General features: G+C 37.9%; 1 protein-coding gene across 3 annotated transcripts in view; it reads right to left on the bottom strand.

Moving 5' to 3' along the window:
- Positions 1-446: 446 nt before the first annotated feature.
- LOC124722889 (calcium uptake protein 3, mitochondrial-like) overlaps positions 447-21073 on the bottom strand; it is a 636966-nt gene continuing 616339 nt past the window's right edge. For all 3 annotated transcript variants that reach the window (XM_047248024.1, XM_047248026.1, XM_047248025.1), the window contains 5 exons: positions 13587-13789; positions 11120-11248; positions 10842-10999; positions 899-1056; positions 447-673 (listed from right to left, as the gene is read on the bottom strand). In XM_047248024.1, the coding sequence (XP_047103980.1) occupies positions 602-673; positions 899-1056; positions 10842-10999; positions 11120-11248; positions 13587-13789 (720 nt within the window). In that variant the 3' untranslated portion in view covers positions 447-601. The remainder of the gene's footprint in view (positions 674-898; positions 1057-10841; positions 11000-11119; positions 11249-13586; positions 13790-21073) is intronic.

The following is a 21073-nucleotide window of genomic DNA, read 5'->3' on the forward strand; positions in this document are numbered from 1 at the left end:
ATTGTACGAGATGGCCACATGCTCCATCTGGCTTATGAAATGGTGTGTGGTGCTGTGGCAAGGTGATGGAACAGCTGATGGTTGTAAAAGCTCTGTCTGGTGCTGAAGATCCAATTCCACACTCCACATGAGGCTTTCAAAGTTACCCAGGTGGGATACCAGATAATGAGTTCAAAACTTTCTTTGTCTGAAGTGCCTCATTCAGTTTCTGTCAAACAACTTACATGATGAAACTTCATGCAGCAATAAATCAGATTACTTTTGTTAGCCTTTAATGTTCTTGATGCTGCCATATTACTTGATAGCAGTAGAAGTTCTTCACCAACTGGAAATTTCAACTGAGATTTACAGCAAATTTTTAATGTGGCAGCTGACTATCGAGAAAAATGAAAAGGATAAAAATTTTGTCACAGTCATTTGTGGTGGAACAATAAGGAATCTACAAATTGTGTTTCTCATCATTTATTTGGCAATATAAAATACAGGGAGAAATAAATATATTTACAAAAGGATTCACAGTTCTGTTGTTCACAAGGTATGAAAGTTTCAGAAAGGAGTAGTCATTTTAGCTGCCATTAATGTAGATTTTGAGATGAAACGATTAAACAGGGGCTTTCATTTCATTCTTCACACAGTTTTTGAATGCCTCCCAGCCTTCATTCTTTGCATATGACTGTAACAGAAACAGATGTCATTAATTTAAAAATATGAATGAGGTAAATACTATCTAGTAATAGTTACTTTACCATTTACATGCTTTTTCAGTCAGCACCTGACAATATAAAAGGATGGAAATGTGAATGAAACCATCACAGAACATTATGAAATATTGTTTTAACTATTAAGAAAAATGATATGATACCAGAATACCTATCTGATCCCAACTTCTTTTGCATACCTTGAAACCTCTATGAAGACGATCCTTCATTATAGCAATAAATTCACGGTAACTCAGTTGTCCATCACCATCTTCATCAAATATCTGAAATACTATATGAACTAGATGCCGACTCAAATTTGTTCCAGTGCATATTTTCACTGCCCTGTGGAATTCATCTGAAATTTTAAAGTAAATAATCAAATATACAAATGTTTAATTTGAAAAATGATCATACAAATGTCTTCTATAATTCTGCTATTATTTCCTTCCTGTAGATATGAGGCTGGAATGAATTTTTTGTTTTGTTTTGAAATAATACAACCTTTAATACCTCACAGATTTTTCACATTGTTCTTTATGAATGATATAAAACATCAGCTTAAAGTATATATGCTTATCACATTAATTTTAACAGAAGTGGCTCAAGAAATCCCTTCTGGTATTTCTGAAGTGATTATTCCAACATTTACTTTAACTGATCACGAAGAATGGAAGCAAGTTAAATAAGGATGTGACCTGATGTACAGTAGCACAGAATTTACATCTTGCAGCTGTTTAATTTTGAGTTATGGAAGATAGAACACTGGATTCCACATTGATTTTTCTTTCTTTCTTTTTCTTTTTTTGCTTATGGCAGTCACTCTCCACTACAATTTTTGCACTGGTTTTGTGAACATACATACTTATTTTGCAAGCGATAATGTGCTAAACTCTGCTATTATGTGTGTGTATATGAGGGTGTCCTGAAAAGTAATGCCTCCAACTTTTTAAGTGAAAATTCTTAAAGCTCTTTAAATAAAACACATGTTATTAACATTCTACAACCATATTCTTTATGTCTACACATTTATTTTGCAACATAGTCACTGAGGCAATAAACACATTTCTCCCAATGACAGACCAATTTGTTGATACCGTCACTGTAGAATGTTTAACTTTTTTGATGGAGCCACAACCTCATTTCTGCTTGCACTATTTCTTCACTAACAAAGTTAAGTTCTTGAAGCTGTTGTTTAGGTTTTGGAAACAGATGAAAATCAAATGGGGCCAAGATGAGATTAGCACCACCATTTCCTTCATTATGAGCATGAACAATCCAGTGTTGTACATTACTGTTGTCAAGACAATAATCACTGAACACAGCTTTCATTCTTCTATGTGTCTCAATTGGAGGCACATTTTCTGTGATTAGAAACTTGATTACAGTATGCTGTTCCTCACACACCAACATAATTATGTTACACACCACCATGTTACAATTTGGAGCCCTCTAGCACCAGAAGGTTGCAACTTGTGTTAGCAAAATAGAAAAGTTGACATAGCAATATGCATGACATATAATACCTCAATCAATATTGACAAAAGGATAAAAAAAATTGGAGGCATTACTTTTCAGCATGCCCTCATATGCTAAAGGCTACCTAAAACATATTATAAAATTGAAAGGAAAATCCTAACTGTGAAATCAACAAGCAAAATTCTCAGTTGTGGAATCACATAGTGAAGTATTCTTGTGCCATTTTTGTTTCTTGTATGTATTAATTTCTCTGCCCAATTCAGATAATTATAACTGTAGGTGACTGCAGTATTAGTTTCAGATCTAAAGAAATATCCTACACAGATGAAACAGTTAAAACACTAGTGATCAACTGCTGCAGCACTTGTGTACTATGTGCCAGAGATTGAAATAATTCTAAAAAGCAGTGGAGTTTACATTATACTAGGTACAGAAAGCTGGTGGTAAAACTAAATTGACAGCAGTGCAAATTTTGGAATAAATTAAGTATGTATCAAAAACTAATTGGGAAATGGAGAGGGTTTATTTGTTGGAGTAGGAAAGAAATTTAAATATACCAAGACAGAAAGTGAGACTGCATGTGAGATTGTTTGGGCAAGACTCAGTATCAAGACCAAGCAGAAATTTATAATTGGGTCTATCGACCAGACTCGCTCCTATATGTAACTGAAAAATTGAGAAACCTCGACTTACTAGTACACGTATTCCCTAATCATACAGTTATCATTGGAGTGTCATCCAACAACTGACTGGGATAATTCCAGTTTTGTAAGTAATGGGTGTGACAAGACTTCCTGCAAAACAATACTAAATGCTGCCCCAGAAAACTATATAGAATAGATAGTTTGAAAGTGCACTCATGGTGGAAATGTGTAAGATCTATTAGCAACAAGTAGACCTGATCTCTTTGAGGATGTCCATATTGAAACTGGTATCAGTGACCATGAGGCCGTTGTTGTAACAATGATTCACAAAATACAAATAGCAACTAAAACAAGTAGGAAGATTTACAAGTTCAGCTAGATAAAGGGCAGTTGTGCCGTATCTCAAAGGTGAACTCAAAACACTTACCTCGGGGCAGGAGTTCAAATGCACTCAGTTACCTCTAATAGAAATACCTCCTCAATGCCAACTAGAATAGATTCTGAAAACATTAATCAGGCAAAACTCAACTCTCACGTCTCTCATGTCACACCCTGAAAGTCATTGATCCGGGCAATCCAGTGAAAACATTAGTTTATTGACTTCAGGAAATCATATAACTTGATACCACAAAACTGTGATGTCATGTGGGAAAAAAAAATGTGAGTGGACTGAGGCTATCTTGGTAGAGAGTAAGCACCATGTTACCCTGGACAGTGTGTCAACAGATGTAGAAGAACATCAGGTGATGACCCAGGGAAGCATTTTGGGGCTCTTGCTGTTCATTTTGCAAACTAACTGCAAAAGCTACAAAAACATCCACTCAAACATTGTTAAGATTTCAAACTGATCCAATCACTGGCAACATGCATTAAATATTCATAAATGTAAAATTGTGCACTTCACAAAATGCCCAAACATTGTACCCCATGACTACAATATCAATTGTTCACAGCCGGAATCAGTCAACGTGTACAATCATCTGGATTTAACAATTTGTATGGCTATAACATGGGATAATCGCAGAGGCTCAGTCGTAGTTAGACCAGGTGTCGGACTTCTCTTCATTGGCATGATACTACAAAAATATCTACAAAGAATATTGCTTACAAATTGCTTTTTTTTTATCCCATCTTAGAATATAACTGAAGTGTGTGGGACCCATATCAAATAGGACTAACAGTGGATATTGAATGTATTCAAAGAAGGGCAGTGTGTCACAGGTTTGTTTGACACTCAGGAGAACATAATGGAAATGTTGTGAAACCTAAATTGGCAGATGCAAATTATACTGTGAAGTCCTACTTTCAAAGTTTCAAGTACAATTATTAAGTGAACAATCTAGAAATATACTTCAGCTCCTGTGTATCATCCTCACAGTGAAAGTGAAGATAATAGCACACAAATTACAGTGTGCACATAGGCATTTAAGCATTCATTTCCCCCATCCTCCACATTCAATTGAAATGGGAAACCCTAATAATGCTAAGTACCCTCTGCTTAGCTTGCAAAGTATGTATGTAGATTTAGGTGTACATAGCACAGCTACAAAACTTGAAGTTAGAGTACACTGCTAATGATACATCCACTATTAGCTGGAGCTGTTTGAAACATTTAGGTGTGTGAAATACTGAAGAGAACTTTGGTCGGATCATAAACATACTTAAAATGAATACTGATAAGACAGTCATGATGAAATTTTTGTTAAATTATAAGCAACCTCAACTAGACATTGAAACATCCACTCATAAATGTTTGGACAGTGAGATGGATGAGCATCATGCAAGGTGACCCAAAAGTCTGTTAGCATTTGAAAATGCACTAATTCACAGAATAATGTAGGTAGGGAGGTAAAAGACTGATACACGCCTGAAATGATATGGGATTTTGTTGAAACCAAAAGTGAGTGCAAAAACTGGCCAACATATGGCCCTGGACAGCTTCATGTCAGTGACACAAGAATTGTGTATAAAATGAACTGTAGTGAGAGAGAGAGAGAGAGAGAAAGAGAGAGAGAGAGAGAGAATCAGATCATCCCTAGCCTGGCTGCTAAACACTTGATGGAAGGTGCAACTTTTATGCAGGACGGTGTTCCACTCCATATTGATACACATGTGAAATATCTCTTGTGCACATCATTTGGTGAGGATGATGTGCTGAGCTGCCATGTCCATTTTGCTTGGCTTCCCAGGTCCCCAGACTTCAATCCATGTACTCTGAGAAAAATTGTTGCATGCTTCAGCGATACAGACAGCTGTAACTTTGGTGCAACCGAAATGGAGGGGTATTTGTTAAGATGCCAAACAAATGTGTTGTTCCTGAAGTGGGGCAGCACTATTTTCAGTAGTTGCAGAGGCAACAGTCTGAATGATTGACTGATCTGGTCTTTTAACATGAACCAAAATTGCTTTGCTGTGCTGGAACTGCAAATACCTGAGAGCAACGGAAAACTGCAGCCTTAATTTTTCCTAAGGGCATGCAACTCTATTATATGGCATACTATTGGGTAAAATATTCAGGAGGTAAAAGAGATTCCAAAAATTTAAAGAGGAAATGGACATGTTGAATTTAGATATAGTAGGAATTAAGGAAGTTTTGTGCCAGGAGGAATATGACTTCTGGTCAGAAAATACAGGGTTATTAAATACAAAATCAAAATCAAATAGGGGCAATGCAGGAGTGGGTTTAATAATGAATTAGAAAATAGGAATGCCGGTAAGCTACAATGTAGCCAAGACAGACAAGAAGCCCACACCCATCACAGCAGCACATGTTTATATGCCAGCTAGCTCTGCAGATGATGAAGAGTTTGAAGAACTGTATGATGAGATAAAATAAATTATTCAGATATTTAAGGGAGACAGAAATTTAATTGTGATGGGGGACTGGAATTTGATAATAGGTAATGGAAGGGGAGGGGGGGGGGAGTAATAGGTGAGAAAGTTTTGAACACGTCTCATTCGCTTCACAGTACAAATCTGTGACCACTCAACCATGATGTCGCGCCTCTTAATGTGTGCTTAATATTGCACTTGTTAAGCTTGGACTGTTCACTGTTTCTATTTTGCTTTATCTTTTTTACAGATCCGTAAACATTCTTCCTGTTTTCATGCTTGATCTGTGTTCAGTTTTTTATGGGCTATCCACTGGGCCATCTAACCTTTAAATCTGAGGAGGGGTGCAATGGGGAGTTTACCTTGTGAGAATCATAAGGGCCTAAAGCACATCACCATTGATTGTGAGATTGTAAGATTTATTCATGCTTCTGAAATATGTTGATCTTATGGTGAGTCAGGTTTGTCTGTGCTGTAGGCCCACACTGCATATATGAAAATTCACAAAAAGCTGTATCATTGGTTTCTCTGACATTCACTTACATGTGGGATCGATGGTGGTGTGCTTTAGGCCCTTGTGGATCTCAGTGCCTCATTTATGTTCTAATTAAGTGACCATGATGGCAGACATTACTACTTGAGTTCAATCATTTCCACAAAAGGCACTTTGTGTTTGGAGTTGGTTGTTTACTGGGTGGGATCTGGCTTTTGTGTACAGCATAAACATGAAGAATGCTGAATCTATTTTAAATGCTAACAGAAAGGTAAACCTTTGAGGATGGGTTGTTAGTCGTGCTTGGGTAGTTCAGTCAGTAGAGCACCTGACCACGATTGACAAAGGTCCCAAATTCGAGTCTTGTCCCAGCACACAGCTTTAATCTGCCAGGAAGTTTCATATCAGTGCACACTTTGTTGCATATCGAAAATATCATTTTGGGAATAGAACAATAAATTATCAGGAAAAGTTAGTGGCAAAGGAACTATGGCTTCTGAGAACAGGCCCTTTGATTGAGACAGTGGTGAAATCAAATAAGTGTGACTAGAAGCAAACACTTAACAAGAAAGTGTAGAGTTAGGACAAGAAGTTGTCGTATAGGTGCAGCACAAGAATATCTGATTCTCAGCTTGGAAGTAAATTCATGAACTAATACATCTCTTAAGGAACTTGTATATTTGTCTGAAAAAAATGGAAAAGCACAAAAACCCCCACTTACACAAAAATGCAAAATGGAGAGTTGTGAAAACTTACACATTATTTTTTATTGCCCTAAACTATACTTAATTATTTACAAAACAACAAAATCCCTCAAAAAAATTCTCTTTTGTCAGATAAGTTATGCATATAATAATAATAATAATAATAATAATAATAATTATTATTATTATTATTATTACTATTATTAATGTTGTTATTGTTACTGGCAGTAGCTATAGTTTTATAAATTTGTTGATAAGCATAACTGTTATACAGCTGATGCTATAAATTTCACACTCCCAAACTGATCTGAATCTAAAAATTTGTGGACACCAAGAATGTATATCTGTGAGCTGCCACTGTGCAAGACATTTCCGATGTATATGTGGATTATGATTACTGATTATGAACTGTAAATCAAAACTGAAGAAACTGCAAAAAGGTAAGGAGGAGCTGGGACCTGGATAAGTTGAAGGATGCATAGGTTTTTGAGAGTTCCAGAAGGAGCATTACACAATGGTTGACTAGAACAGAGGAAAGCAATACAGTAGATGATGAATGGGTAGCAACGAGAGATGAAATAGTGAAGACAGCACAGGATCTAATAGGTAAAAAGACAAGGTCTAGTAAAAATCCTTGGATAACATAGGAGATACTGTATTTAATTGGTGAAAGGAGAAAATATACAAATGAAGCAAGCAAAAGGGAATACAAACAAATAAAAAATGAGATTGACAGAAGTGTAAAATGACTAAGCAGGAATGGATAGAGGGCAAATGCAAGGATTTATAAGCATATTTCAGTAGGGGAGAGAGATATCACCTACAGGAAAAGTAAAAGAGGCTTTTGGAGAAAAGAGAAGTAGCTGTATCAATATGAAGAGCTCATATGGAAAACCAGTCCTCAGCATGGAAGGGAAAGCTGACAGGTGGAAGGAGTATATAAAGGATTTATACACTGAAGAGCCAAAGAAACTGGTACACCTGCTTAACATCGTGTAGGGCCCCAGTGAGCATGCAAAAGTGCTGCAACACGACATGGCATGGACTTGACTAATGTCTGAAGTAATGCTGGAGGGAATTGACACCATGAATCCTACCGGGCTATCCATAAATCCATAAGAGCATGATGGGGTGGAGATCTCTTCCGAACAGCACGTTGCAATACATCCCAGATATGCTCGATAATGTCCATGCCTGGGGAGTTTGGTGGCCGGCGGACATGTTTAAACTCAGAAGAGTGTTCCCGGAGCCACTCTGTAGTAATTACAGACATGTAGGGTGTCACATTTTCCTCCTGGAATTGTCCAAGTCTGGCAGAATGCATAATGGATGGAGGTGATCACACACCTGTCATAGTCGTATCTGCACATATCAGGGGTCCCATATCATTCGAACTGCATATGCCCCACAACATTACAGAGACTCCACCAGCTTCAACAGTCCCCTGCTGATATGTAGGGTCCAAGGATTCATGAGGTTGTCTCCACACCCATATATGTCCATCAACTTGATAAAATTTGAAACGAGACTCGTCCAACCATACAACATGCTTCCAGTCATCAACAGTCTAAATGTCTGTGTTGATGGGCCCAGGCGAGGTGTAAAGCTTTGTGCCATGCAGTCATCAAGGCTACATGAGTGGGCCTTCAGCTGTGAAAGCCCATATCAATGAGGTTTCATTGAATGGTTCACGCTAGTTGATGGTCCAGCACTGAAATCTGCATCAATTTGTGGAAGGGTTGCACTTCTGTCACACTGAATGATCCTCTTAAGTCACTGTTGGTCCCATTCTTGCAGGAACTTTTTCCAGACCCGGTGATGTTGGAAATTTGATGTTTTACTGGATTCCTGATATTCATGGTACACTCGTGAAATGGCATATGGGAAAATCCTCACTTCATCACTATCTCGGAGATGCTGTGTCTCATTGTTAGTATGCTGACTATAACACCACATTCAAACTGACTTAAATCTCAATAACCTGCCACTGCAGCAGCAGTAACTGATCTAACACCTGTGTCAGACACTTGTTGCCTTATGTACACGTTGCCGAGTGCAGCGCCATATTCTGCCTGTTTACATTTCTCTGAATTTGAATATGCATGCCTATACCAGTTTCTCTGGTGCTTCAGTGTACAATGGAGATGAACTGAAGGCAATATTATAGAAATGGAAGAGAACATAGATGAAAATGAGATGGGAGATATGATACTGCAAGAAGAATTTGACAGAACACTTAAAGATTTTAGTTGAAACAAGGCCCCGGTAATAAACAACATATTGTTAGAACCACTGATAGCTTTGAGAGAGCCAGCCACGATGAAACTCTTCCATTTGGCGTGCAAGATGTGTGAGACAGATGTATGAAATACCATCATACTTCCAAAAAAATGCAATAATTCTAATTCCAAAGAAAGCAGGTGCTGACAGGTGCGAATGTTACCAAACTACCAGTTTAGTACGCCATGGTTGCAAAATACTAACACAAATTCTTTACAGAAGAATGGAAAAACTGGTAGAAGCAGACCTTGGGGAAGATCAGTTTGGATTTCGGAGAAATGTAGCTTCGCATGATACTGACCATAGGGCTTATCTTAGACAAAAGGTCAAGAAATGGAAAACCTACATTTTTAGCATTTGTAGAAATACAGAAAACTTTTGATATATAGTTGACTGGAATACTTTCTTTGAAATTCTAAAGGTAGTAGGGGTATGACAGTTGTAAGAGTAGAGTGGCATGAAAGGGCAGCAATAGTTGAGACAGGTAATGCTAGGGGAATTAGATTAGGAAATGAGACACTTAATGTAGTTGATGAGTTTTGTTATTTGGGAAGCAAAATAACTGATGATGGCCACAGTAGAGAGGATACAAAATGTAGACTGGTAATGGCAAGAAAAAGTATTTATATGGAGTGTAGCCATGTATGGAAGTGAAACATGGACAATGAACAGTTTAAACAAGAAGAAAACAGAAGCTTTTGAAACATGGTACTAAAGAAGAATGCTGAAGACTAGATTGGTAGATCATGTAACTAATGAGGTGGTACTGAATAGAACTGGCGATAAAAGAAATCTGTGGCCAACCTGACTAGAAGAAGGGATTGGTTGACTAGGCACATTCTGAGACATCAAGGATCATCAATTTAGTAGTGGAGGGAAGTGTGGGAGATAAAAATCATGGAGGGAGACCAAGAGATGGAGACAATAAGCAGATTCAGAAGTATGCATGTTGTAGTAGCTATTTGGAGATGAAGATGCTTGCACAGGATAGGGCAGCATTGAGAGCTGCATCAAACCAATCTTCCAACTGAAGACCACAAAACAAACAACAGCATCTAATATCTTTTTTTTTTTTTTTTTTTTTTTGTACATACCCATCTTATTCTTGGTAGTCTGCAAAAAAGCAGTATAAGACAATGTGGCCTATTTGCACTTGAAATTTTGCTTGTCTCAGGTACACTTTTTTAAAAATAAGAAGTGTGGCTGAGACAAGTGAAGTTTCAAGTTCATATCCATTTTATTTGTGGCATTATTTTAGTAATATAAATGTACAAAGAATGATTGTGTTCTAGTTACTACTTGGCATATACAGATTTAAGTATATTGGTTGGTAGGAAAGTATTTCTTTGGGAACACTATTTCAAAACTTTGGTGTTAAATCAGGACACGGAACCTAAATCCACATACTGGACACTTTCAGTAGACTAATCCATTAGCACATGTTACTATTTAATGTTCAGGTATTGTGCCTTTATAATACCCCTATCTGTGTACACAATTTTACCAGAGTAAAGAAGTTGGTAATGGGTGAAACCCTAAAGCTGAAGTATAGTGCAATATCACATTAACCTTACATTAGTTTATAATTAAGCAACTGAGTTTCTTTCTTTATGAACATTTTATGCAGAAATTTATTTTGGATTTAAGTAACTCTAGTATTACAATAAATCTTTACTACTAATTAGTAACATTTTTGTCAAAGTTGTCTTACCTTTTGAAATTGGATGATCAGCCAATGTATACATTCGCATTGCTATCGTGAAATCTTCTAAATTGTTTAGAAACTGACAAAATGCGTGGAATTCTTCAAATGTGATACCCTTCTCCTCTTTGATTCTGGTGAGCAGACGATCCAAGTACATGTCATATCTGATGGGAAAATAGGTAAGTGATTGAAGGGTGAGGGCAGAGAAAGATTTCATTAAGTTTCTGACAAACAAGTGTCACAAATATTGTTGTTAAGTTACCATACAAATTGTAGAAACATACTCATCTGTATCCAAATAAGTGTAGCGCAAAAGTATTTTTGCAAAATCTACTTCAGTAATTGTGTCATGTCCTTTTGAAAATTCATGGAACTCAAGCTCCAGAACTTCCTTTTGAAGATTTTCCATGAACCTAAAAATAAGTATGTTTCATCTTAATAAATGAGAGCATTAAAAAAAGATGGTAGTGCACAAGTTGAAGTTGCAAACAGACTGATATTAGGGGTATTTCTCAGTAAGCAAGCCAGTTTTGATAATGATAAACAGTTGAGCTACATCTTTAAGGAATTCTTTGTCACCATCAAATTAATCAATAAGATTAATAAATGAGAAAGTAATTCAGATTGGTGACATCCATGTTGGAAAGCTTATCAAACACTATACAGAATACCATAAATAGCACATAGTTTGGAATAACACACTTCATCAAGCTTCATGGAAAAAGTATGAGCAGCTCTATGACTTCTCATGGAGTACCAGATCAATGATCTACTGAGGAAACCTCCACATGTGGGTAAGACCACACATTGGCAATATGTAGACAGCAGAAACTGTTCAGTTTGTTATTTTGGCTAAACAGGACACAGTCTAGCATAATAATCACTTTTCCCAAGCTGAATAATGACACCTGCATGAGGGCTAGAATAAACTCCTCATGAGAACAATTTCAACAATAACAAAGTGTTCCCCTAGATCCTGAAGGAGCTTGTAACAGAGCAGCATTTCATTTACCTTTTCTATAATGCACTGTTTGAAGATAAAAGACTGAGTTATTGTAAAGAAAACATTGTGACCTTCAGCCACTGAACTAGGAGACTGTTCTGCCTTTTTTTTGGCTTTCCTTACCTCTGTGAAAAGTAATCTGCGCACTATAACTAGACTGCAGCTTAAAGGCAAGATTTTGACTTTTGAAATAATATTTACAGTCATTAGAGGAGACAGACACACATTAGGGACAGTGTGATGATGTTTTTAAACAATGCAGCCACATACACAGATCAGCCAGAACATTATGACCACCTACCTAATAGACGGTATGTCCACCTTTGGCACAGATAACAGCAGTGACATGTCGTGGCATGGAAGCAATGGGGCATTGGTAGGTTGCTGGAGGGAGTTGGCATCACAATTGCACATACAAATCACCTAATTCCTGTAAATTCCAGGGAGGGGGGGCATGTTCAATCACATCCCTTGTGTGCTCGATCGGGTTCAGATCTGTCGAGCAGTCATCCCTCGCCAGGTGACGCTGATATGCAACCAGTGTACTATACTACTTGGCCATTATGGTGCCTTGCATGAGCTCCATTGGACCCATGCATGTCCACATGAATGTTCCCCAGAGCATTATGGGGCCGCTGCCAGATTGCCTCCAACCCACAGTAAAGGAGTCAAGGAGCTGTTCCCCTGGAAGAGGACAGTTTCACACCATCCCATCAGCATGATGAAGAAGATATCGAGATTCATCAGACAGTGCAATGCTCTGCCACTGTGCCAATGTCCAGTGCCAATGGTCACATGCCTGTTTCAGTCGTAGTTGCCGATGTCGGGGTGTTGACATCAGTACATGTATGGGTCGTCGGCTGCAGAGGCCCATCATTAGGAGTATTCAGTGCACTGTGTGTTCACACACATTTGTACTCTGCCCAGCATTAAAGTCTAATGTTAGTTCTAGCACAGTTCACTGCCTTTCCTGTCTTAACAGTCTGCCCAGCCTACTATGTCCAACATCTGTAATGAAGGGTGGCCACCCAACCCCACGATGTCTGAATGTGGTTTTACCTTGGTTTCACAATGTGTTGAAGACACTCACCACAGCATTCCTCAAACACCCAAGTCAAGCAATTTCTAGAATGCTCGTGCCGAGTCTCCGGGCCATCGCTATCTGCTCTCAGCCAAACTCGGATAGATTGCACACCTTCCCCATTTTAAACAAGGACAGCATGCTGACTGACACCAAATGCATTGTGTGTGTGTTTGAGTAGCAGTCATCTCTTGCCAGGTAATGCTGCTATTGCCTGAATGGGTTAATATCGATAGTAGGTCAGTGGTCATAATGTTCAAGCTGATCAGTACACTTTGCAGTTATTTACAAGGTATAGTTGTAACAGGGTATTCATAGTGCACTCTTACAATGAAGGCATCAATAATAGTGGAAGATTAGAAAACATTTACTAGCAAGCACAGCAGCATAATCAATTGGACATTGCAATAATCATATGTAATGACATAGTGCTCAGCTTTTTTCATGGCTTTTCATTATCACTATTCATAGAACTTCAACTCTAAGTTTACAAAGCAAATACTTCATCCATGGAGTCTATATTATCCCACACTAATGTTTGATGAGTTAATGAACAACACTGATATTTTCACATGATTCACATGGGGAAAGATAGATTTATTTTAAACTGCACAGCACTGAAACACTAATCAAGCAACAAAGAAAATTGTATGGAATATTATATTACTTTTTGAAGCCCTCGTATCTCAATTCATCCTTCCCCTTCTTTCCAAAGAAGTGGATAATGAGTGTTGTATCCACTAGATGTCTTCGCTGCAAACCTTGTTCATCATCCACATAATCCTCATGTATAGGGTGAGGCTTTGGGTCTTCCTTAACATCTGCAATTCCCCGTTTGCCCTTCCATGCATGGCTAAATATCTTCTCCATCTGCAATGGAACACTATGTGTAAGCATAAAATCAAACTCTCTATTTCTCACTGTTGTTACAATATGACAGTAACTTGCAAACTGGAAAAAAAAATCCTTAACATTTACAGACAGATATGCATTTCCAATGGAGAATTGTTTGTTAGTGTGTCACATTTTACAAACATATAGCATAATCACATTCACTGCAATAAACTACCTTTTGTAGAAAGCACAGATTTGCTGTTTAACATATCAGCACAGTTGGATCAAAACTGTTAGGTACAAGTAGATGTGCCAGCTGTAGGAGTAATAAAGTACAGATTCGTTAGAGACTGCTGAAGATGGAGTACCCACTTCTGGAAAAATCAGTGTTCCCATGAAAGAACAAAATAAGCAATATTTGTTAGTAAAAGAGAAAATGGCCACTGGAATATTTATTGCAAAAGACTTTATTAGTTTAGACAATCTATTAGATCTACGTATTTATTTGCAAAATTACATACATTAACACACAGCTAAACATTTCCGTGAAGCCAGATGCCAGAAATTTGTGCAAGATTTAAATTAAAAAAGAAACAAAAGGAAAGTAACTTACTGTTTTTAAAGACCAACTGAGTAGCCAGAATGAATTACTGTGAAATGAGAAACTTCAACATTGTAACAGAAGTCTTTGAAGCTACAAGTTTATGAAATGGGAGAGGAATGTAATTCTTGGTCATTCTGTCCAAGGAAAAAAAATAATTTTTTGTTGAGCTATGACATTTAGAGAAGAAAACTGATGTAGCTGTTTGTGGGACTGAGCAACAAAGATGAAATCAAGTTTAAGACAAGATTATTGCTTAGACAATTCACATTGAACAAGAGGGGAGGTGAGGGTGGTAGAAATGCAGGGGAGAAACATTCTTAGGCACATTTACACTTTTACTATCTATTTCTCCATGTATGCTCTCTTCTCCCACTTTCTTCTTATAATATATTTGTTATGTCTTGTGTCCAGAAACCTCCTGCAGCTTCTATGGTAGATTAAACTACCCCATCTTCACTAGCAACTTATCTAAATTGCTAAAGGTGAATTCCCTCCTCTCCATAACAGGAAAAAATGGAGGGGGAGTGTGGTTTAATATCCCAACAGTGGTGATGCAATTAGAGATGGACACAAGCTCAGATTTGAGATAGAAGAGGATGGAGATCAGTTTATGGTTAAAGATTTAGGGAAACCATGGAAAACCTAAAACTGGATAGCCAGACAGAAACTAAACTTCATTTCTTCCAAGTAAGAGTACAGAGCCTAGTCACTACATTGTTTCACTAAGTCTCTGTCAGTTACAATCACAGCATTTGTACAACTACTGTAACAACAAAAACACCACTGACTATTTCTTTAGATAAATGAGTACTCAAAAATTTAGAACTTTTTACTGCTTACAGAACTTTACCAGTTGGAAGGTGCTATGCCAGACTGAACCAACAACAAACGGCATGTTTTGAGACATTCATCTAAATCATTTGAGGTACTGAGGGCAGTAAATAGCATTCAACTGACTCCTAACATATATTACATTTTGCTGATAAACAAAACACACGCAAATAGAGGCCTGAAAAGAATATGGTCATTACAAGGAAAAGCACTAAAAATTGAACAACTTTACTGTCTCAATATGGATATTACCTGTACAACAATCTTGTTTCATTCATCAAAACAAAAGGTTTTGCACTACTAAGAGACAATGTGTGTACTATTTAAATAGAATTTTGGGGGTTCTCATTCCTCTTCTGACAACATATATTCACTGGAATTTCCAGCTATCTGTCTAGCAGTTGTTAAGTTCGTGTAAAAATCATGGTGAATAGGGGGAATGAAGCACAATACTGACTCAATGTCTTTCTTCTTTGGACTCTTATTCCACACAGTCATTGTGAGTGTAATTAAACTGTATTACATTAGGCTTCTCTTTGGTTATTCTGATGCATCTTATGTTCATCCAAGCTATAGTTAGTCCACAAACTTTTTTTCTTGTTTGTTAAAACTGATGTTAAACTGTGAGATCTGCACAAATAGTTGCTTTACATTTCCACCACAATGAACTTTTGTTTCTTGCCTCTGCATGTTTAGACTGTCTTTCTTGTGCTTCATCTTATCTTAATTATGTCATTGGATTCTTCAGAAGATAAAATTTTGCTTTATATAGACCTACAGCATGTACGTTCTCCACTTGTATCTTCACAAAACCGGCACAGCACACATAAATGTTAAGTAAAGTTTATCAACAGATGTACACCATGTGATCAAAACTGTTTTGGCACCCACAAAAACATACGTTTTTCACATTAGGTGCAATGTGCTACCACCTACTACCAGGTACTCCATATCAGCAATTTCAGTAGTCATTAGAAATCATGAGAGAGCAGGATGGGGCACTCTGCAGAACTCACGGGCTTCAAATGCGTCAGGTGATTGAGTGTCAATTGTGTCATACATCTGTAAGTGAGATTTCCACACTCCTAAAAATCCCTAGCTCTACACTGTTTCCAATGTGATAGTGAAGTGGAAACGTGAAGGGGCACGTACAGCATAAAAGCGTCCAGGCCGACCTCGTCTGTTGACTGACAGAGTGCCGACAGTTGAAGTGGGTCGTAATGTGTAATAAGCAGACATCGTTCCAAACTATCACACAGGAATTCCAAACTGCATCAGTATCCACTGCAAGTACCATGACAGTTAGGTGGGAGGTGAGAAAACTTGGATTTCATTGTCAAGTGGCTGCTCATAAGCCACACATTACGTCGGTAAATGCCAAATGACGCCTCGCTTGGTGTTAGGAGTGGAACGATTGGATGACTGAACAGTAGAAAAACATTGTGTGGAGTGACAAATCATGGTACACAAGTGGTGATCTGATGGCAGGGTGTGGGTACGGCAAATGCCCAGTGAACGTCATCTGCCAGCGTGTGTAGTGCCAACAGTAAAATTCGGAGGCGGTGGTGTTATGGTGTGGTCGTGTTTTTCGTGGAGGGGGGCTTGCACCCCTTGTTGTTTACCATGGCACTATCATAGCACAAGCCTACATTCATGTTTTAAGCACCTTCTTGCTTCCCACTGTTGAAGAGCAATTCAGGGATGGCAATTGCCTCTTTAAACATGATCGAGCACCTTTTCATAATACACATCCTGTGGCAGAGTGGTTACATGACAATAACATCCCTGTAATGGACTGGCCTGCACAGAGTCCTGACCTGAATCCTATAGAACACTTTTAGGATGTTTTGGAACACAGGCTTCATACCAAGCCTCACTGTCTGGCATCAATACCTTTCCTCAGTGCAGCACTCCATGAAGAATTGACTGCCATTCCACAAGAAACATTCCAGCACCTGATTGAATGTATGCCTGTGAGAGTGGAAGGTGTGATCAAGGCTAAGGGTGACCAACACAATATTGAATTCCAGCATTACCGATGGAGGGCACCATGAACTTGTAAGTCATTTTCAGCCAGGTGACCAGATACTTTTGATCACATAGTGTACCATTCAAAACAATGATCTTTAATACATTTCATAAGCTTAAGTGAACCAACTATGTTCTTCAAGTTCACAACATTCAACGGCTATAATAATCAATAAAAAATATGTCTCTATTGATGGCTGTGTGTATTCCATGACATAGTTCACACTTTACTCCCTAGATGGCAGCACAGCACATCCTTATTAGATTAAATTAGAATAGATTCAGTTTTCATTCCATAGACCAAAAAATGAGATGATTCTTGTGGGTGTTTGTTTATTTATTTATTTATTGTTCCCTGGGACCAAATTAAGGAGAAGTCTCCATGGTCATGGAACAAGTCAATACATGCAATTATAACACGATATTAGAAACAGATAAAATGAAATATAAAAAAACATATTCAGGTGACAAGTCGTAAGTTTAAATGAAAAAATCAACAATGTAACACTGGAATTTACTTAATTTTTTAGCTCTTCCAGGAGCTCCTCAACAGAATAGAAGGAGTGAGCCATGAGGAAACTCTTCAGTTTAGACTTAAAAGAGTTTGGGCTACTGCTAAGATTTTTGAGTTCTTGTGGTAGCTTATTGAAAATGGATACAGCAGAATACTGCACTCCTTTCTGCACAAGAGTCAAGGAAGTGTATTCCACATGCAGATTTGATTTCTGCCTAGTATTAACTGAGTGAAAGCTGCTAACTCTTGGGAATAAGCTAATATTGCTAACAACAAATGACATTAAAGAAAATATATACTGTGAGGGCAATGTCAGAATTCCCAGATTTTTGAATAGGGGTCGACAAGAGGTTCTCGAACTTACACCACATATACCTCGAACAGCCCATTTTTGAGCCAAAAATATCCTTTTTGAATCAGAAGAATTACCCCAAAAAATAATACCATACGACATAAGTGTAAGAAAATATGCGAAGTAGACTGCTTTTTGTGTTGAAGTGTCACTTATTTCAGATACTGTTCTAATGGTAAATAAAGCAGCATTTAGCTTCTGAACAAGATCCTGGACATGGGCTTTCCACAACAGCTTACCATCTATCCGAACGCCTAGGAACTTGAACTGTTCCGTCTCGCTTATAATATGCCTATTCTGTCTGATCAAAATATCGGTTCTTGTTGAATTGTGAGTTAGAAACTGTAAAAACTGAGTCTTACTGTGATTTAGCATCAAATTATTTTCCACAAGCCACGAACTTATTTCATGAACTACATTATTTGTTACTGTTTCAATATTACACACAAGATCCTTCACTATCAAGCTGGTGTCATCAGCAAACAGAAATATTTTTGAATCACCTGTAATACTAGAAGGCATATCATTTATATAAATAAGAAACAGCAGTGGCCCCAGCACCGACCGTTGGGGAACGCCCCACTTAACAGTGCCCCATTGGGACTGAACATCACTACCACTCTCAATATTGCGGAGAATTACCCTCTGCTTTCTGTTCTTAAAGTAAGAGATGAACCAATTGTAAGCTACTCCCCTTACTCCATAATGGTCCAACTTCTGCAGTAATATTTTGTGGTCAACACAGTCAAAAGCCTTCGTTAAATCAAAGAAAACACCTAGCGTTCGCAACCTTTTATTTAATCCGTCCAAAACCTCACAGAGAAAAGAGAATATAGCATTTTCAGTTGTTAAACCATTTCTAAAACCAAACTGAACATTTGACAGCAAATTAAGTGAATTTAAATGCTCCAGTAACCTTGTATATACAACCTTCTCGATAACTTTAGCAAACACCGATGGCATAGAAATAGGTCTAAAATTGTCAACATTATCAATGTCTACCGAGTACTTTAATCGGTCAGGAAACCGACCACTCCTAAAGGAAAAGTTACAGATGTGGCTGAGAACTGGGCTAACATACATAGAACAATACTTCAGTATTCTGCTAGATACCCCATCATATCCATGAAAGTTCTTGGTCTTTAGTGATTTAATTATTAACTCAATCTCCCTCTTGTCAGTATCATGGAGGAGCATTTCAGGTAACAGTCTCTGAACACTTTTTTCTAAGAGCGCTATATGATTCCCTGTTGGGACTAGGTTTCTATTTAGTTCACCTGCTATATTCAGAAAGTGATTATTAAATACTGTACATATATGCGACTTATCAGTAAGACGGACATTCCCACTACGCACTGATTCTATATCCTCGACTTGTCTCTGCAGACCAGCAACTTCCTTGACGACTGACCATATGGTTTTAATTTTATCCTGAGACTTAGCTATTCTATCTGCATACCACATACTTTTTGCCTTCCTAATAACATTTTTAAGCACCTTACAATACTGTTTGTAATGGGCTGTTGCATTTAGATTTTGACTGTTTCTAACGTTTTGATATAATTGCCACTTTGTTCTACAAGATATTCTTATCCCTCTAGTGAGCCACCCAGGCTGCCTGTTTGTGCTAGTACCCTGTTTTAAACGTTCTAACGGAAAGCGACTTTCAAAGAGCATGAGAAAAGTCTTGAGAAAAGCGTTATATTTATCGTCTACTGTATCAGCGCTATAAACATCTTGCCACTCTTGTTCCTTTATAAGGTTTAAAAAGGTCTCTACAGCAACTGGATCAGCTTTCCTGAACAGCTGATGACTATATTTAACATGTGTTGTAGCACAAAAATCTTTTAAAGTTAAAATTTGTGCATCATGATCTGAAAGGCCATTCACCTTTTTGGTAACAGAATGCTCTTCTAGTAATGAGGAATGAACTAAAATGTTGTCTATGGTTGTTCTACTGTTCCCTTACACTCTCGTTGGAAAGAGTACGGTTTGCATAAGATTATATGAATTAAAGAGGTCTACCAGCATCCTCTTCCTTGCACAATCACTTATACAATTAATATTGAAGTCACCACATATAACTAACTTTTTGTATTTCCTATAAAGTGAACCAAGAACCTCCTCTAGCTTTAGCAAAAATGTTGTGAAATCGGTGTCTGGGGATCTATAAATAACAACAGTTAGAAGTTTAGCTCCGTTAAATTTAACCACACCTGCACAACACTCAAACACCTTTTCAGTGCAGTACTTTGAAACATCAATTGACTCGAATGGGATGCCGTTTTTCACATACATGGCTACTCCCCCACACCGCAAAGAGCTCCTTGAAAAGCTGCCAGCCAACCTGTATCCTGGTAAAGGAAGCCTCTGAATTATCTCCTTATTTGAGAAGTGTTCAGATATACCAATAATTTCAGAGTCAACATCTATAAGCAGTTCACTAACTTTATCTCTAATACCTTGTATATTTTGATGAAATATACTAATTCCCTCATTACTCGGATACCTAAGCTTTGTCAAAAGTGATTCCCTTGTTATAGTGACTTCCCTTAAGCAGGAATACCTATCAGCTGACTTCAATCTAAAAAAGGTGCAGCTCTAACACCCACTACTGCAGGAATTTTCCCATGAGTGATCCCACCAACCCCACCTATGCTGTCACCTATAAGCTTTGCCAACCTCCCCTTCCCATACCTGTTGAGGTGCAGGCCATGTCTAGTAAAGCCCGTCCTGCTGATAGACTCCACCGACACCACTGAAATGTGACCCATGCTTTCTGTCATCAGCGCACCCCCAAGTCTCATGTTTTTACGCCTGACGGCTGTATTAAGATGAGGCCGATCGTGACGCTGAAACAGTTCCACGAAATGCACATTCGTGTTGCCAGTCTGAGTGGCTATCTTTTCCAGGTCACCATCTATGTTATACTCCCCATCCCTATCAATACTATTACCAGCCCCACCCACAATCACTACCTGATCCTCTTTA

Source organism: Schistocerca piceifrons, chromosome X, assembly GCF_021461385.2.
Source record: "Schistocerca piceifrons isolate TAMUIC-IGC-003096 chromosome X, iqSchPice1.1, whole genome shotgun sequence".
Classification (NCBI taxonomy): domain Eukaryota; kingdom Metazoa; phylum Arthropoda; class Insecta; order Orthoptera; family Acrididae; genus Schistocerca; species Schistocerca piceifrons.